Consider the following 16,186-nt stretch of genomic DNA (forward strand, 5'->3'; position numbering starts at 1 on the left):
GGCTGCCAGACTTGAAAGGTTTCTCCAACACTCTGTGTTTTTATTTCATTCTTATCTAACTGTCGACTACAATCAATTCAATCCCTATTCCCACTCAGTTACCTCTGATGTTGCTGATGGATCTAAGCTTGGCATCTTCCTAGTCCTTTTGTAGATGTCACCTTTCAATGACATCATCCAAAAACATTTCCGTTTCCACATGTACGCTGGCAACACCCATATCTCCTTTAACACTAGTGCTCTTACCCCTTACCCATGTCTAAATTGCCAGACTGCTTGTCTGACACCCATTGCTGGATGAGCAGAAATTTCCTCCAACTCGATAAACATTAGGAAGACTGAAGCCATTGTCTACAATTCCTGCCGCAAACTGTGCTCCTTCACCACCGACTCTATCTCTTTCCATGGCAACTGTCTGAGGCTGAACCAGACTGTTTGCAACTTAGGTGTCTTATTTGACCCCGACTTGAGCTTCCAACCACATTTTGTGGCACGACAAAGACCCACCTTTAAAACATCGCTCAACACCACTCCTGCTGCAGTTCAAATGTTTTCATCTATACTTTCCCCGTCTCTGGCATCAACTATTTCAATGCCTGACTGATATTTATCAATGTAACCTATCCAAAATTTCCCTGCCCATTTCCTAATCCGCATTAAATCCTATTCATCCTTCACCCCCATGCTTGCTAACCTATATTGGCTCCTGTTTAAATAATTTTTCAGCTTTAAATCTCTCATCTCTGTTTACAGATCCTTCAATGGCTTTGACCCCCACACCCCCCCCACCCTCCCCCCCGGTCTCACTCCCACACCCTCACCCTATGTCCAGGTTTTGTCATGCTCTGTAATCATTGTAGGATAGGATAGCTGGTCTCTTCAACATCCCCAGTTTTGGTAATTCAACCATCACTGCCGAGGTTCTAAGCCCTGGAATTCCTCCGTAAACATCTCTACCTTCCATCCTACTTTAAGAAATCCTTTAAAACTTAATGAATTGACTTGGCTGTTGCATTAGCTGTTGACCATCATTCTTAATAAGAATGTAAGAAAGAGGAGCAGGAATAGACACTTCAGCCCCTTAAGACAGCCCTGCCATTCTGTAAGGATATCTACCTCATGCCTCAGTACCTCTTTTGTGCCAGCTCCTAATAGCCCTCAACTCCTCGACGTTTCAATAATTGACCTACACCTTCTTTAAGTACTTTCAGTGAGCTCGTCTCCACAACTTTCTGGGGCAGAGAATTCCAGGCAATCTGCTTTGCAACTCAATTTTAAAAAAGTGTCCCCTTATTCTCTTTTTTCCCTAGTTCAAAATTCTCCCACTAGTAGAAACTTTGTCTCGATATCTAAAACCCACAGAATCTTATATACAGTCATAGAGATGTACAGCATGGAGACAGACCCTTCGGTCCATCCCGTCCATGCCGACCAGATATCCCAACCCAATCTAGTCCCAGCTGCCAGCACCTGGCCATACCCCTCCAAACCCTTCTCATTCATATACCCATCCAAATGCCTTTTAAATGTTGCAATTGTACCAGCCTCCACCTCTGGCAGCTCATTCCATACATTTACCACCCTCGGCATGAAAATGTTGCCCCTTAGCTCTCTTTTATATCTTTCCCCTCTCACCCTAAACCTATGCCCTCTAGTTCTGGACTCCCCCCACCCCAGGGAAAAGACTTTGTCTATTTATCCTGTCCATGCCCCTCATAATTTTGTAAACCTCTATAAAGTCACCCCTCAGCCTCTGACGCTCCAGGGAAAACAGACCCAGCCTGTTCAGCCTCTCCCTATAGCTCAAATCCTCCAACCCTGGCAACATCCTTGTAAATCTTTTCTGAACCCTTTCAAGTTTCACAACATCTTTCTGATACGAAGGAGACCAGAATTGCACACAATATTTCAACAGTGGTCTAACTAATGTCCTGTACAGCCACAACATGACCTCCCAACTCTTGCACTCAATACTCTGACCAATAAAGGAAAGCATACCAAATGCCTTCTTCACTATCCTATCTACCTGCGATTCCAATTTCAAGGAGCTATGAACCTGCACTCCAAGGTCTCTTTGTTCAGCAACACTCCCTAGGACCTTACCATTAAGTGTATAAGTGCTGCTAAGATTTGCTTTCCCAAAATGCAGCACCTCACATTTATCTGAATTAAACTCCATCTGCCACTTCTCAGCCCATTGGTCCATTTGATCAAGATCCTGTTGTAATCTGAGGTAACCTTCTTTGTTGTCCACTATACCTCCAATTTTGGTGTCATCTGCAAACTTACTAATTATACCTCTTATGCTCACATCCAAATCATTTATATAAATGATAGAAAATAGAGGACCCAGCACTGATCCTTGTGGCACTCCACTGGTCACAGGCCTCCAGTCTGAAAAACAACCTTCCACCACCACCCTCTGTCTTCTACCTTTGAGCCAGTTCTGTATCCAAATGGCTAATTCTTCCTGTATTCCATGAGATCTAACCTTGCTAACCAGTCTCCCATGGGCAACCTTGTTGAATGCCTTACTGGTGTCCATATAGATCACATCTCCTACTCTGCCCTCATCAATTTTCTTTGTTACTTCTTCAAAAAACTCAATCAAGTTTGTGAGACATGATTTCCCATGCACAAAGCCATGCTGACTACCCCTAATCAGTCCTTGCCTTTCCAAATACATGTACATCCTGTCCCTCAGGATTCCCTCCAACAACTTGCCCACCACCGACGTCAGGCTCACTGTATGTTTCAATAAGATCACCCTTCATTCTACTAAACTCTCATGAATAAAGTCCAAACCTGTTGAGACTGTCTTGATAAATTAACCCTTTTATTTCAGGAATCAACGTAGTGAATGTCTTTTGAACAGCAAGCAATTCCAGTAGATCCTTTGTTAATTACAAGGATGGCCTTCCAACTTGAAAAAGACACCTTAATCCTGACTTTCCATTTTCTATAGGTTAACCCAATCTGCAGCGTACTCAAATATGTTATATATGGTTAAATGCAATGCTATGTTTTGTAATGGTGCTGTCAAAAAGTGCCTTGGAATATTTAATTTTGTTAAAGACACTATTTAAATATAAACTATTATAACATTCATCAGATTTGGGCGGGGGGGGGGGGCGTGGTTGGGGGATCAAAACTCCCTTCGTAACTATTTAAGTTAGTTTCTCAATTGGGACCAAAGAAGTTAAGCAAAAATGTCATCATTTTGTCATTTTGACATTTTGTCAGAAACATAAATGAAATGCACATTAAAAAAAACTAATGTAACAAGTGATATGTTTTGATTGTGTTGTGGGAGGATAGTAAAATCGCTCTGTGCTTTCAATGCAACTACTGTCTCGAAGAAAGCTGTTTTTCATGTATAAATCTTTCCAAGAATTCTCCCCTTATTCCCTGTAAATCGATGCTTGTGATACAATCTCCAACAATTCTGCACTTCTTCAACTTTGGCTGTTCTGCATTCTCCACACTCTTTGAACTTAATAATTTAAACTGTAAGCTGTGGAGTTTCCTTATTGCACCTCTGAGGTACCTGCTGCTCAATTGAGACCTTCTACAAAATTATGTTTCATTCTTCTAAACATCTCTTTCTTTGACTTGGTGTCAATGTTTTTCTGGTTGTCTGTCTTGGAATGAAACTCCTTGGAACGTGCCTTTGTTAAATACAATTTGTTGACACTTTGTAAATTATTTTTAAGTTCAAACATAATACTGACCACAGCTCCATTGTGCTAGAAATGCAACAGAATTACTCATTTGTGCTCAACTGGATTGAAATGTAGATTTGTGAGATATGGAAATACGTAACTTTGAGAAAAGTGTTACTTTACAACAAATACACTTCAAAATTCCAGGAAGAATGCACGAGTGATTGAAGAGTGAAGCAATGAGATTAATTGGAAGAACAGAATATGCCATACAACCGTATTCCACGACATCAATTGCTATTTGGCCAAGATACAATTATTCGGGTTGGCATCAGTCATTCTAGAAGATGCTTACAAACGATAAAAAGGACTAAAATCTGTTATTTTGTTCACATATTCACATATAGTTACAAACTGAAATATGTCATTGTGCAACATTTGCTATTTTATGAAAGAAATGTGCAAGATCGACAGTATTCAGTGTTAAAAAATGAAACGTCTGAATAATTGGAGGACATATCGTATTTGAATTAAATATTTTACAGAACAATGAATGTGAAATGAGTTTGTAAATTGGAAATGTATGATTATGTTTGGAGCTATGATGCATTTCTCTGGAGCAATAATAATAAAGACCGATAAGCCAATAAGCTGGAAGAATGAATGTGGCTATGATAAACTGAACTCATAAACCAATGCACGAGCAAACTGTGAAGATTGACTATATCTTGTGTGTAGATGTATATATCTCAAAGGCTTAAGGCTCTTGCCAAGCAGACTTTAACAATGTGCTTGTATCTTTAGTTTCTAAAACAAATTGATAGATCTTTGCAAACGTTCAGTTAAAAAGCATCATAAGTAGAAGTACGAAGTTTTGTTGTGTGACTGAATAACTTAATGAGGCTAACAGTTGGATTTCAGTTGGCACAAGGGTGGATAGTAAAATTAGCCACAATGCCATGAATGCCATTCCTAATGCCTGTCCCCCACTTTTACCACTGGCAAGGTGAGGTATGAGCATATTTGAGGATTGAATTGATGTCGCTAAATAGCAAAGCAATATTAACTTAAGAGCTTCCTCCTGCTGGGATCTTACTTCAGAAGGAGAAACACATTTGAAGTGTGTAGGTGCCATGGTAAACTAAGTTCTACAGTGATAAAGTCTTCAGTGGACAAACAATTGATAAGCCCAATTTTGCTTTCGGTTTAAATCTTGCCTTTTTGTTCATTGTCTTCACTGAAGATAACTTCAGGGCATGTGCTTTCCCAAATGTTGATCTCAAAGGTTTAATCCTGCAAAGTTCCTTATGCTGGTAACTTTTACCTCACTTTCCAGAAACTTCCCTGGTATTTGGCCAATGAATTGACCAAACCTGATCACAACATTCGATCTCAGCCAATGGGGTTTACTGGTGAACAACTCCCAAATGTTTGTACAGTCGTAAACAGTTTCAACATCCACACCATATAAGGTAATAGTGGTGCAGTATGCCTAGCAGACCATCATGATACCTCCCTTATTTGGTTGACTCAGAAAACTGTGGGTCACAGCCGTACAGGATAACTCCTGGCTGCAGTTTTCACCGAGGATTGAAATTACCTTGACCAAAATTCCCAGCATGCTTGATTGCAGCTCTTTAAACAGCTTTGTAGTCATTCCTGCTGCTGGTCACCTGACCACAGCGTGAATATGGATCATTAGATTACTTACAGTGTGGAAACAGGCCCTTCGGGCCAACAAGTCCACACCGACCCGCCGAAGCGCAACCCACCCATACCCCAAATTTACCCCTTACCTAACACTACGGGCAATTTAGCATGGCCAATTCACCTGACCTGCACATCTTTGGACTGTGGGAGGAAACCGGAGCACCCGGAGGAAACCCACGCAGACACGGGGAGAACGTGCAAACTCCACACAGTCAGTCGCCTGAGGCGGGAATTGAACCCGGGTCGCTGGCGCTGTGAGGCAGCAGTGCTAACCACTGTGCCATCGTGCCGCCCTCAAATATGGATCATCATGGTAAATGCTTTCTTCTGACTGCTTTGGACACAGCAGCTAGAGGTGGCAGTGAGTCAGCAGTGGTTGCCGATGATGTCAAGATGAGGCATAGTGAAGACTCTGAGCCACACCTCACAGAGGAAAGTGAGGCTTCACTGTGTTAGGCAGGGAGAGGAGTGGGATGCGGGTGATCCTGAGTGGGAGGGCAGGAACAGTGATGCTGTTACCCCTGCCCTCATGCTGCATCTTCAGGGTTCTGATGTGTGGTGCATGATGAGGGGGGCGGTGTGTGTGTGTGTGTGTGTGTGTGTCGGGGCGAGGGGGAGGAGAGGAAGTTCTGTACCCAGAAGACTCTAAAAGAATTAAACACTTGCTTGGTACAATAAACACCATGCACTGTGATCATGTTTTGAGGACACAGTGGGAGAATAAATAGGATTGTGTGAGAGACACATCTGAAAACTAGATCCTCAGTCTTTGTAGCAATGTTCTCATAATCTATAAGTTTTATCGATACAATATGATATATCTTTCTTACTGAACAAAACACTTCTCATTAGACCAGAAGAAGGCTATCCATGTGCACACTAGACCAATGTAAGCCCCGAAAGACTCCACACATTTAGCTATGGATGACAGTAGACACAGCAGTAGGGCTGTGATCCCCAGGGACAATACTGAGATTGCAAGTTCTCAATCATTGACTCCTCTTAGTCTGAGCCAGAGACTGATGGGGCCATCATGAAACTGATGTCCTGGGGGACTGAGATGATATATGGTAGGCTAGGGATTCACCTCCATTGCCTGTTCCCCATCTATAAGGCACAAGTCAGGAGTGAAATAGAAAGCTGTTCATTTGACTGGATGGGTGCAGCTCTAAAAACTCCCCAGAAGATTGATACTATCCAAGACAATGCATCCTGCTTGATTGGCATCACACCTAACACCTTTAATATTCACTCCTTCACCAGCAGTGCCCTGTGGTAGCATACAAGTGCAGTAATTCAACAAGAATCCTCAGTCAGCACCCTCCAAACCTGCGAACTCTATCACCCAGAAGGACAAAGAGAGAAATGTTCCACTTAAAACCCCACACCATCCTGACTTGGAACTAATTAGCTTTTCCATTATAGTTGTTGGGTCAAAGTTCTGGAATTTCCTCTCTAAATCATTGTGGGTGTCCATACACCCCACGGACTGCAGAGGATCAAGATAGAAGTTCATTGTCACCTTCTCCTGGTAATTAGGGATGGACAACACATAGTCGCCGAGCCAATGATGCCCGCACTCCATGAAACAATATGAAAAAAATGCTAGTGGTTCAACACGACAAGCAGCCTGACTCCAGCTCTTGACATCAAGGCTGCATTTGACCGAGTGTGACATCCAGGAGCCCTATCAAAACTGGAATCAATAGGGCGGCACGGTGGCAGAGTGGTTAGCACTGCTGCCTCACAGCGCCAGAGACCTGGGTTCAATTCCTGCCTCAGGTGACTGACTGTGTGGAGTTTGCACGTTCTCCCCGTGTCTGCGTGGGTTTCCTCCGGGTGCTCCGATTTCCTCCCACAGTCCAAAGATGTGCAGGTCAGGTGAATTGGCCATGCTAAATTGCCCATAGTGTTAGGTAAGGGGTAAATGTAGCGGTATGGGTGGGTTGCGCTTCGGCGGGGCGGTGTGGACTTGTTGGGCCGAAGGGCCTGTTTCCACACTGTAAGTAATCTAATCTAATCTAAGATAACAAGCCTTTGCCAACAGGTGAGGAAGTTGAAGCCATGTATTTATAATTAGATAGCAATTTCTATTTTAAAAATCCTGATGAACACAGTAGATGCATCTTGATTATGATGCATCTAACAACAATACAAATACATGAGGTATTTGGGGACATGAGGGGGACTTGGATAAACTACAGAATTGGGCTGAGAGGTGGCAAATGGAGTTCAATGCAGATAAATGTGAGGTGATTCACTTTAGGAAGAATAACAGGAAGGCAAAATACTGGGTCAATTGGAAAGATTCTTGGTAGTGTGGATGTGCAGAGGGATCTTGGGGTCCATGTACATAGATTCCTGAAAATTGCCACCCAGGTTGATAGTGCTGTTAAGAAGGCTCACGGAGTGTTAGGTTTTACTGGTAGAGGGATTGAGTTCCGGAACCATAATATCATGCTGCAACTGTACAAGGGTTCAGTTATCAGGATGTTGCTAGAGTTGGAGGGTTTGAGCTAAATAGGCTGCAGCTGTTTTCCCTGGAGCATCAGAGGCTGAGGGGTGACCTTATAGAGGTTTATATCATGAGGGACATGGATAGGATAAATAGACAAAGTCTTTTCCCTGGGATGGGGAGCCCAGAAGTAGAGTGGCATAGGCTCAGGGTGAGAGGGGAAAGATATAAAAGGGACGTAAGGGGCAACTTTTTCACGCAGAGGGTGGTGCCTTTACAGAATGAGCTGCCAGAGGAAGTGGTGGGGGTTGGTACAATTACAGCACTTAAAAGGCATCTGGTTGGTTATATGAGTAGGAAGGGTAAGGAGGCATATGGACCAGGTGCTGGCAGGTGGGACTAGATAAGATTGGGATAGCTGGTCGGCATGGACGAGTTGGACTGAAGGGTCTGTTTCTGTGCTGTACATCTCTATGACCCTATGAATTGCTCGATGCTGCGATTGGCTAATGATTGGGAAATCCCACAAAGGTTTCCAGAGGATCCCTGGAGTGACCCTGAGACCTGAATCTCAAATATCAGGGCCACATGCACAGACAAAGGCAATGGCCTCCTCCACCTCTATCTGACCTGAGGCCTTCCCCTAATTATCGATGCACTTGGGCTGGACTGGTGCACCTTCAGCCACATTGGTGCTTCATCATATGTATTGAAGTGATGATGTGGAGGTGCCATTGTTGGACTGGGGTGGACAAAGTTAAAAATCACACAACACCAAGTTATAGTCCAACAGGTTTGTTTGGAAGTACAGTAGTCCGCCATACCGCCCCCCACCCCACCCCCCACCCCCGCTGTCCCCGTTAGGGATATATTCCAAGACCTACCATGGAAACCTGAAACCATGGATGGGAGTGAACCCATTTATTTAAATGGGAAATTTACCGTCCAGCCACCCCCACTCCCTGGTGCTGGAATGTTCACTATAATAGGTTTGGGCCACGGTAAACTGCAGGGAACTGAAACTGTGGAAAATGATTCCCTGGATACGGCAGTCGGCCTGTAGAAACCTTTGGAGCGCTGCCCCTTCGTCAGGTAACTAGTCCAACCCAGTCCACCAGTCCAACACTGGCGCCACATCATGCCTACCATCGACATCATCAACTGCCAGGTCAAAGTGGACAGGATCTCCACTAGCTACCTGGCGAAGGAGCAGTGCTCCAAAAGCTAGTGCTTCCAAATAAAGGTGTACAAAATAATGCGAGGAATAGATAGAGTCAATAGCCAGAGACTTTTCCACAGGGCAAGATTGACTGGTATGAGAAGTCATAGTTTGAAGATATTAGGAGGAAGGTATAATGGAAACATCAGAGGCAGGTTCTTTACGCAGAGAGTTGTGAATGCATGGAATGTGTTGCCAGTTGAGGTGGTGGAAGTGAAGTCATTGGGGACATTTAACTGACTGCTGGACATGTACATAGATAGCAGTGAGTTGAGGGGTGCGTAGGTTAGGTTACTATATTTTACATTAGGATTAAATCTCGGCACATCGTGGGCCGAAGGGCCTGTTCTGTGCTGTACTTTTCTATGTTGCATAAACCTGTTGGACTATAACCTGGTGTTGTGTGATTTTTAACTTTGTCCAGATGTGTTGAAAGCTCAGCCTTTCATCTGGGTTCCCAGCCTTCCGTGAACTTTCGCCAAGCACTGGCCTTCAGACAGAGAACTCCAATAAGTTCATTTGTTTTTATATTCAACCAAGCATTAAACATCCCTATCATCCTCAAACCAACTTTACAGCTTAGAGCCACATTTCTACAAAAGCCGGTCAATTTGCTTGCGAAAATGTAATCAGTTTCCAACACTAATTTTTTTTTGTGCGTTGTGCCTTATTACATATCACCTTCAGGTATGTATAAGCTTCCAATCGCCAGAGTTTTATTTTAAAGCACTGATCGTTTGAAATTGACTTCTGTAGTGGGGACTGTGATTATGGGAGGTTCAAGCGTTTAGAAAAGAGCTTTTCCACCCTCCGCCAACAAGTGGACCCTCTCTGTGTGGGTTGGGTCACTATAGCTGCTGGGACCTCTGCATTGGCTGGAGTATAATGAGTCACGGGGGGAAAAAAAACTCAATGAGCTTTCTTTATGACTTTGGCTTTCCCGTCTCGCACATCATTCTCACTCAGTCCCTTTTGCAGAGAGGTGCTTTTCCGCTTTGATTCGGTCTGTTTTGGTTCTGCTGAGCTCAAATTTCCAACAGGGGAAGAGTTTTTCGGGCACTCGGTTTCTTAGTTCTCAAGTTACCGTGTTTTGGTTTTCATTCAATTATTTTATGTTGAGTTTTCACGCCGTAAGCTTTTAATACACTTTGAGGCGGTCGCAATACAAAGTTAATTCGGAATAACGATCCCTTTCCGCTCGGAGTTTTAACAGCGTTGGCTTGTTTGGAATTGGTCAGTTTGCATTGTGTATGAACTTGAGTTTAGTCCCTGTGCTGCAGCGATGGCGAGTTTAGCTGCTGCCCTTGTGCTGAGCTGCTTGCTGCAGACGGTCAGTGGTGGGCTGACCGATGCTGAAGTCTCCCCGCAGCCCCAGTGCTCCCAGCGCTGCGATGTGTCCAAGTGCCCTAGCCCGAGCTGTCTGAATGGCTATGTGCACGATGCCTGTCACTGCTGCCTGGTGTGCGCCGCCGGGGAGGGGCAGAGCTGCGGGCTCCCGGGGGATGTCGGCTGCGGGGACGGCATGCAGTGCAAGTCTGTCCTGGGCAAGCGCTTGGCGAGGGGACCGGGCATCTGCCGCTGCAAGTCCAACAACAAAGTGTGCGGCAGCGACGGCACCACCCATGACAACGTGTGCAAGCTCAAGTTGGTCAGCAGGAGAGCCCTGCAGCTCAGACTGCCACCCGTCGTTCAAGTTCACAAGGGCGCCTGCAAACCAGGTAAACAAGTCCTTCAATAATGTGCAACGCTTGGCCTTTATTGCAACTTTTACAAGTTACCTGAAAACTTTATTTCGCAGCTACTAGCTTGAGTTTTCTAATTGGTGTGGCCACCAATTGATATCCCAACCTAATCTAGACCCACCTGCCAGCGCCCGACCCATATCCCTCCAAACTCTTCCTAATCATATACCCATCCAGATGCTTTTCAAATGCTTTAATTGTATCAGCCTCCACCACATCCTCTGCAGCACAAACTTGGCCAGTGTGGTTATTTTCGTGAGATTTTGGAGGAAAGTATATTGGAGAATTTAAAAATAAAGGCCTGAATTTATGTAGCATCTTTCACAGCCACTAGATGTTTGTGGTTTACAACAAATGAAGTAGTTCTGAAGACTGGCTTCCAGGGTTTCCTCATGATGTAACTGTACAGGATGTGGGTTAGGCCACTGTTGGAATATTGTGTGCAATTCTGGTCTCCTTCCCATTGGGAGAGTGTTGTGAAACTTGGAAGGGTTCAGAAAAGATTTACAAGGATGTTGCCAGGGTTGGAGGATTTGAGCTATAAGGAGGGGTTGAATAGGCTAGGGCTGTTTTTCCCCTGGAGCGTCGGAGGCTGAGAAGTGACCTAAGAGGTTTATAAAACCATGAGGGGCATGGATAGGATAAATAGTAAACGTCTTTTCCATGGGCTGGGGGGGAGTCTAGAACTAGAGAACGTAGGTTTAGGGTGAGAGGGGAAAGCTATATAAGAGACCTAAGGGGCAACTCTCTCTCAAAGGGTGGTATGTGTGTAGAATGAGCTGCCAGAGGAAGTGGTGGAGGCTGGTACAATTGCAACATTTAAAAGGCATCTGGATGGATATATGAATAGGAAGGGTTTGGAGGGATATGGACTGGGTTCTGGCAGGTAGGTCTAGATTGAATTGGGACATCTAGTTGGGATGGACGAATTGGACCGAAGGGTCTATTTCCATGCTGTACATCTGACTCTGTGACTATGACTCTGATTAGGAGAAGAATTCCAGAGCTTGGAATCTAGGCAACTGAGGGTATAGCCACCAATGAAGTTCTCCAGGTTAGAATTAGAGGTATGTGACTATCTCAGAAGGTTGTAGGGCTGGAGAAGGTTGCAGAAGTAAGGGAGCAGGATCAAGACTATTACTCATCAGGGAAATCTCCTGTCGGGAAATTGTTAAAGTTTTGCTCACTGCACTTTCAAAGAGCAAAGTTGTCAGATTAGGGTTGGAAACAGCTACCTGAATGTAAGTGGGTTATTGTAAATTAACCAGAAGGAACAGCAGGTAAAACATCACAGATGACAAATAAAGGTCTAATCTGTCTTGCATCCTTCAAATGGAGCTCTATTACACTTATTTCCAAGTATTAATTCTTGCTTTAAGAAGTTTTTCCTGCTGGATAAGATCCTTAATATATCTATTAATCTCAGGGTTGACTGTAATTATCCAGTCAGCAATTCAGGCACTGCTCACACAATATCCTGACTAGGACTCCCATCAATGCTGCTTCACAGTAGCTGGGTCGAAAATGTGGAATAGGTCAATCTATACTGTGTGCATCACAGTAGTTCAAGAGGGCAGCTCAGCAGCACCTTCTCAAAAGCAATTGGAACGTGCAAAAGATATTTGGTGTTTCCACTGATGCTGATATCCCAGGAAGGAATTAAAATAAAATTTCTTCAAAGTCATTACATTTCTTAAAATTGGTGGGCTCTAAGAGTGTAATATTTCTGAATTGACCTCAATGTTTGTTTTGCAGATTATTACAATACACCTTTTTTTAAAAAATGAAGTATTTGTATCATGGCCTAGAGTTGTTTATATTAAATAAGGCCTTCACTCATTCATGCTGATTATATTTCTCATTTTGGAGCCCTGGCATTGGCATCTACAATCTAAAAGTACCCTGCTGACTATTCCCACTGTAACGGAATCGTAACACTTCCTTTTGTTTCATCTACTTATGGGATCGGAAGAATTGGTGCCATGGCAATTACTTACCTATCTTAATGCCCTTCAAGGATTGACAGAGCTGCCATCTTGAGCTGCTACAGTCCATAAAGTGTATCTGTACCCAGAGTGCTGTAAAGAAAGCAATTTCAAAATTTTACCTCTTGACTATGAAGGAATGGTGACATAATTCCAAATCAGGATGGTGCATGGTTTGGAGGGACACAACAATTCCCTTTCAAGAAGCTAATGTAAAATGACCAGTCTTGAACAAACCCCAACAATTCACAAGAATCATTTATATCTGTCAATAGAATGAAGCACAAGTATTTTATGAACAAATGACTTGAGGAAAGAAAATTCATATATAAAGTATTTTCATTATGACTTATAACTAAATTATTCATATACCTTAAGACGTTTGCTCATAAAAACCTTAAAATCATATACACTAACGAGAAAATGACTTCAGGAAGCCATAACATAATCTATACAAAGATGAAAAACATAAAACTCAATCTGATACATTTTAAGAAAGAGCAGTAATGTTTGAGTAATCTTCTTGGAATGATAGAACCAAATTCTTCAAGTTGGCCAAGCCATTTCTTTTTTAAAAAAAAACAAATAATAGAAACATCAAAAATAGTATTTTTTAAAATGAAACTTGAGGCCTGAAATAGTCAAGTTTTAATTGTTACTTTTAGTAAATAATATTCCTCTGATGACCAAGTGGCTAATGCATCTTGATCTCTATGGGGAGCTGATTGAGGTGTTACAGTTGAACTTAGGATCACTAAGTTGGAGAGAGGTCAATGATTGTGGCAGAAAGCCAATAATCCCTACTGAAAAACATACCTGTGTGCCAGCAAATGAGGGTCCCACTAGGCTCTGCCTTTTTACCTTCCCTAATGATAGCCTGATATTGTCCACTCGTTTAGTGCAAGTAAAGAAAATCAAATCTTTCTTCATATGTATAGTTTGTTTTTCTGATATTTATTCTCATTAATTTTCACTTTATCCTTTGCGTTGCCATCATTGTCTTCTGTGCAGAGGTGATTAGAATTTAGGGGTACATTACTATACTATACAATAGGGATGGCACAGTGCTGCCTCACAGCGCCAGAGACCCAGGTTCAATTCCCGCCTCAGGCAACTGTCTGTGTGGAGTTTGCACATTCTCCCCATGTCTGCGTGGGTTTCCTCCCACAGTCCAAAAATGTGCAGGTTAGGTGAATTGGCCATGCTAAAATTGCCCGTAGTTTTAGGTGAAGGGGTAAATGTAGGGGAATGGGTCTGGGAGGGTTGATGTGGACTTGTTGGGCCGAAGGGCCTGTTTCCACACTGTAAGTAATCTAATCTATACGTAATTGTAGCCTAACTAAAACACACATCCAGTGTTATTTTCTTGCTTTTTATATTTAACATCATGATGTACAAAGCTTTTAAATTCATCATAATTTTGTAGTCCACTTTATAAGTAGTAGATATAAAAATATTTGGATACTGAAGAGTATGGAGAATTTGCATATACTAGAGTAGCTGTGCGAAATGTCTCTAACTATTAAATGGAGTTATTGCTGCTTTTGGAGTTCAATATTTCAGTATAGAAAGCATCATCTGACAGCAGTTTTTTGTTTGACCTTTTGAACAAATGACAGCTTTTAAAATGTGCTACTAAAACCTTTGCCGTCATGCCATGATGCAGATATGTCTTTTGGTCCTGCCCTTATGCTGACCAGTAAAATGTATAATGTGGTTTTTAATTTTTGCTGGGCTGGCATCATTGTATTAATTTTAAATTTTAACAAGTGTTTCTGTTGGTCATCATCTCCATTCAGTATCTGTTGGAAAAGATATTCATTTTCTTGAGTTAACTTTATACCTTCTATGCTTTGTGCAAATAAATGTCATCTTTGAGGAGATACCTGGACTTACTGACAAGTCCTTTTCAAATGCGTTAGCAATCTGATCTACTAATCTATAGTTTTAGATAGTATGTTATGATGATCCCAGCTGATATTACTGTGGGTCATGTCAGAACCCAGAATGAAATTTGGCTGGATAGATTCTTTTTGAAAAAGTTAACATAATGTTTTTCACAGAAATGTAAGCACATTTCTGCAACATTACCTGCAACATGTAAGCTGCAGGTTCGATTTTAACATTAATACACATGTATTACACAGAATAAAATCAATTAAACTCATGCTATCTAAATAAAATTACCATTTGAAAGATTTCAAAATGCACTGTAAAGGAAGTAGTCTTATGAACGCCCTAACACTATCACATTACAGCTAACCAAAATCTTTTCCTCGCCTGTCTGATCTGTAGATTTGACTCTACTGCTGCTTCTCAGTACCTGTCCTGTGAGCCGTGAGGCCTTTACCTTGACTATTCAAAACTGAGAGCTTAGACTTTCTCAGGTTTTTAACTGCAGAGTTATAACCAATCACTCCTCATCCGAATGCTTCACAACCCAAACTGTTAAAGTAATTTATTTCCTAATTACTCTGAACAATCTCCTAAATCCAGTCAAGTTTCACTTTAACTGAACCCAGCAGTTTATTAATCTGTTTTTCTTTTAAACTGCAAATGCTAAATTCTGCTCCAGCTCAAACTTAGATTTTCTCTCTCCTGTCATAAACTCCCGCTATATAATAAACATTTATCGATACTCCTGAGGGTCTTACAGCCACCTGCTCTCTATTACACACTGGCATCAAAGTCATGCTTCTGGAAAGGCTGACTTAATATTTAACCCCTTTGCAAAAATATCACAACACTCATATGCCACTAGTTTGAAATCTGATTCGAAACTCTTAAAAACTCCGGACTTTTAAAGAAGAGTCAGTGAACTTGATTTAACTCTATTTATCTCTCTGCAGATGCTGCCAGACATGTTGAGTTTTCCCAGCACTTAGTTTTTAAAGAGATAAAAACAGTAATGCCCAAATACACACTTCTCTGTGGCTTCTACAGATAACATCATGGATCAAAGGAGGGGTCTACCAATACATAAAATCTTAAAATATTATAAAGGAAAAGGCCTTTGACATATTGTAGTATTAGAAAGAGCATGTCTCCTGGGTCAAAGACAACATCTATTTGGCTACAGTTGAGAAACAGGAAAAGTATGATCATGTTACTGAGATTATTCTATAGTATGGAAGAACTAAAAGCGCAAATCTGCAACAAATTTAGGGCTATGTAAAAAAAAAACTGAAGATTTTGGGTCTTTAACAAACTAGTTTGGGATAATGAAGTGTTCATAACTACCTTTACCAGTATGTTCTTGGTCCAATGAAAGAGGAAGGACTACTGAATCTGCTGCTGAGAACGAGGTGTGCCAGGTGGACCAAGTCTCTTTTGGAGAATGTTTTGAATAAAATCCAATACAAATCATAAGATTTAGTTCAGTTATGGTGCAGAACAAAGGATGGTCTAAAGTA

General features: G+C 42.2%; 1 protein-coding gene across 1 annotated transcript in view; it reads left to right on the forward strand.

Annotated features, from left to right (window-relative positions):
- Positions 1-9,971: 9,971 nt before the first annotated feature.
- LOC140479467 (serine protease HTRA3-like) overlaps positions 9,972-16,186 on the forward strand; it is a 40,130-nt gene continuing 33,915 nt past the window's right edge. Inside the window, exon 1 of the mRNA XM_072573330.1 lies at positions 9,972-10,764. Coding sequence (XP_072429431.1) covers positions 10,329-10,764 — 436 coding nt within the window. The 5' untranslated portion in view covers positions 9,972-10,328. The remainder of the gene's footprint in view (positions 10,765-16,186) is intronic.

Source organism: Chiloscyllium punctatum, chromosome 1 (genome assembly GCF_047496795.1).
Source record: "Chiloscyllium punctatum isolate Juve2018m chromosome 1, sChiPun1.3, whole genome shotgun sequence".
Classification (NCBI taxonomy): Eukaryota; Metazoa; Chordata; class Chondrichthyes; order Orectolobiformes; family Hemiscylliidae; genus Chiloscyllium; species Chiloscyllium punctatum.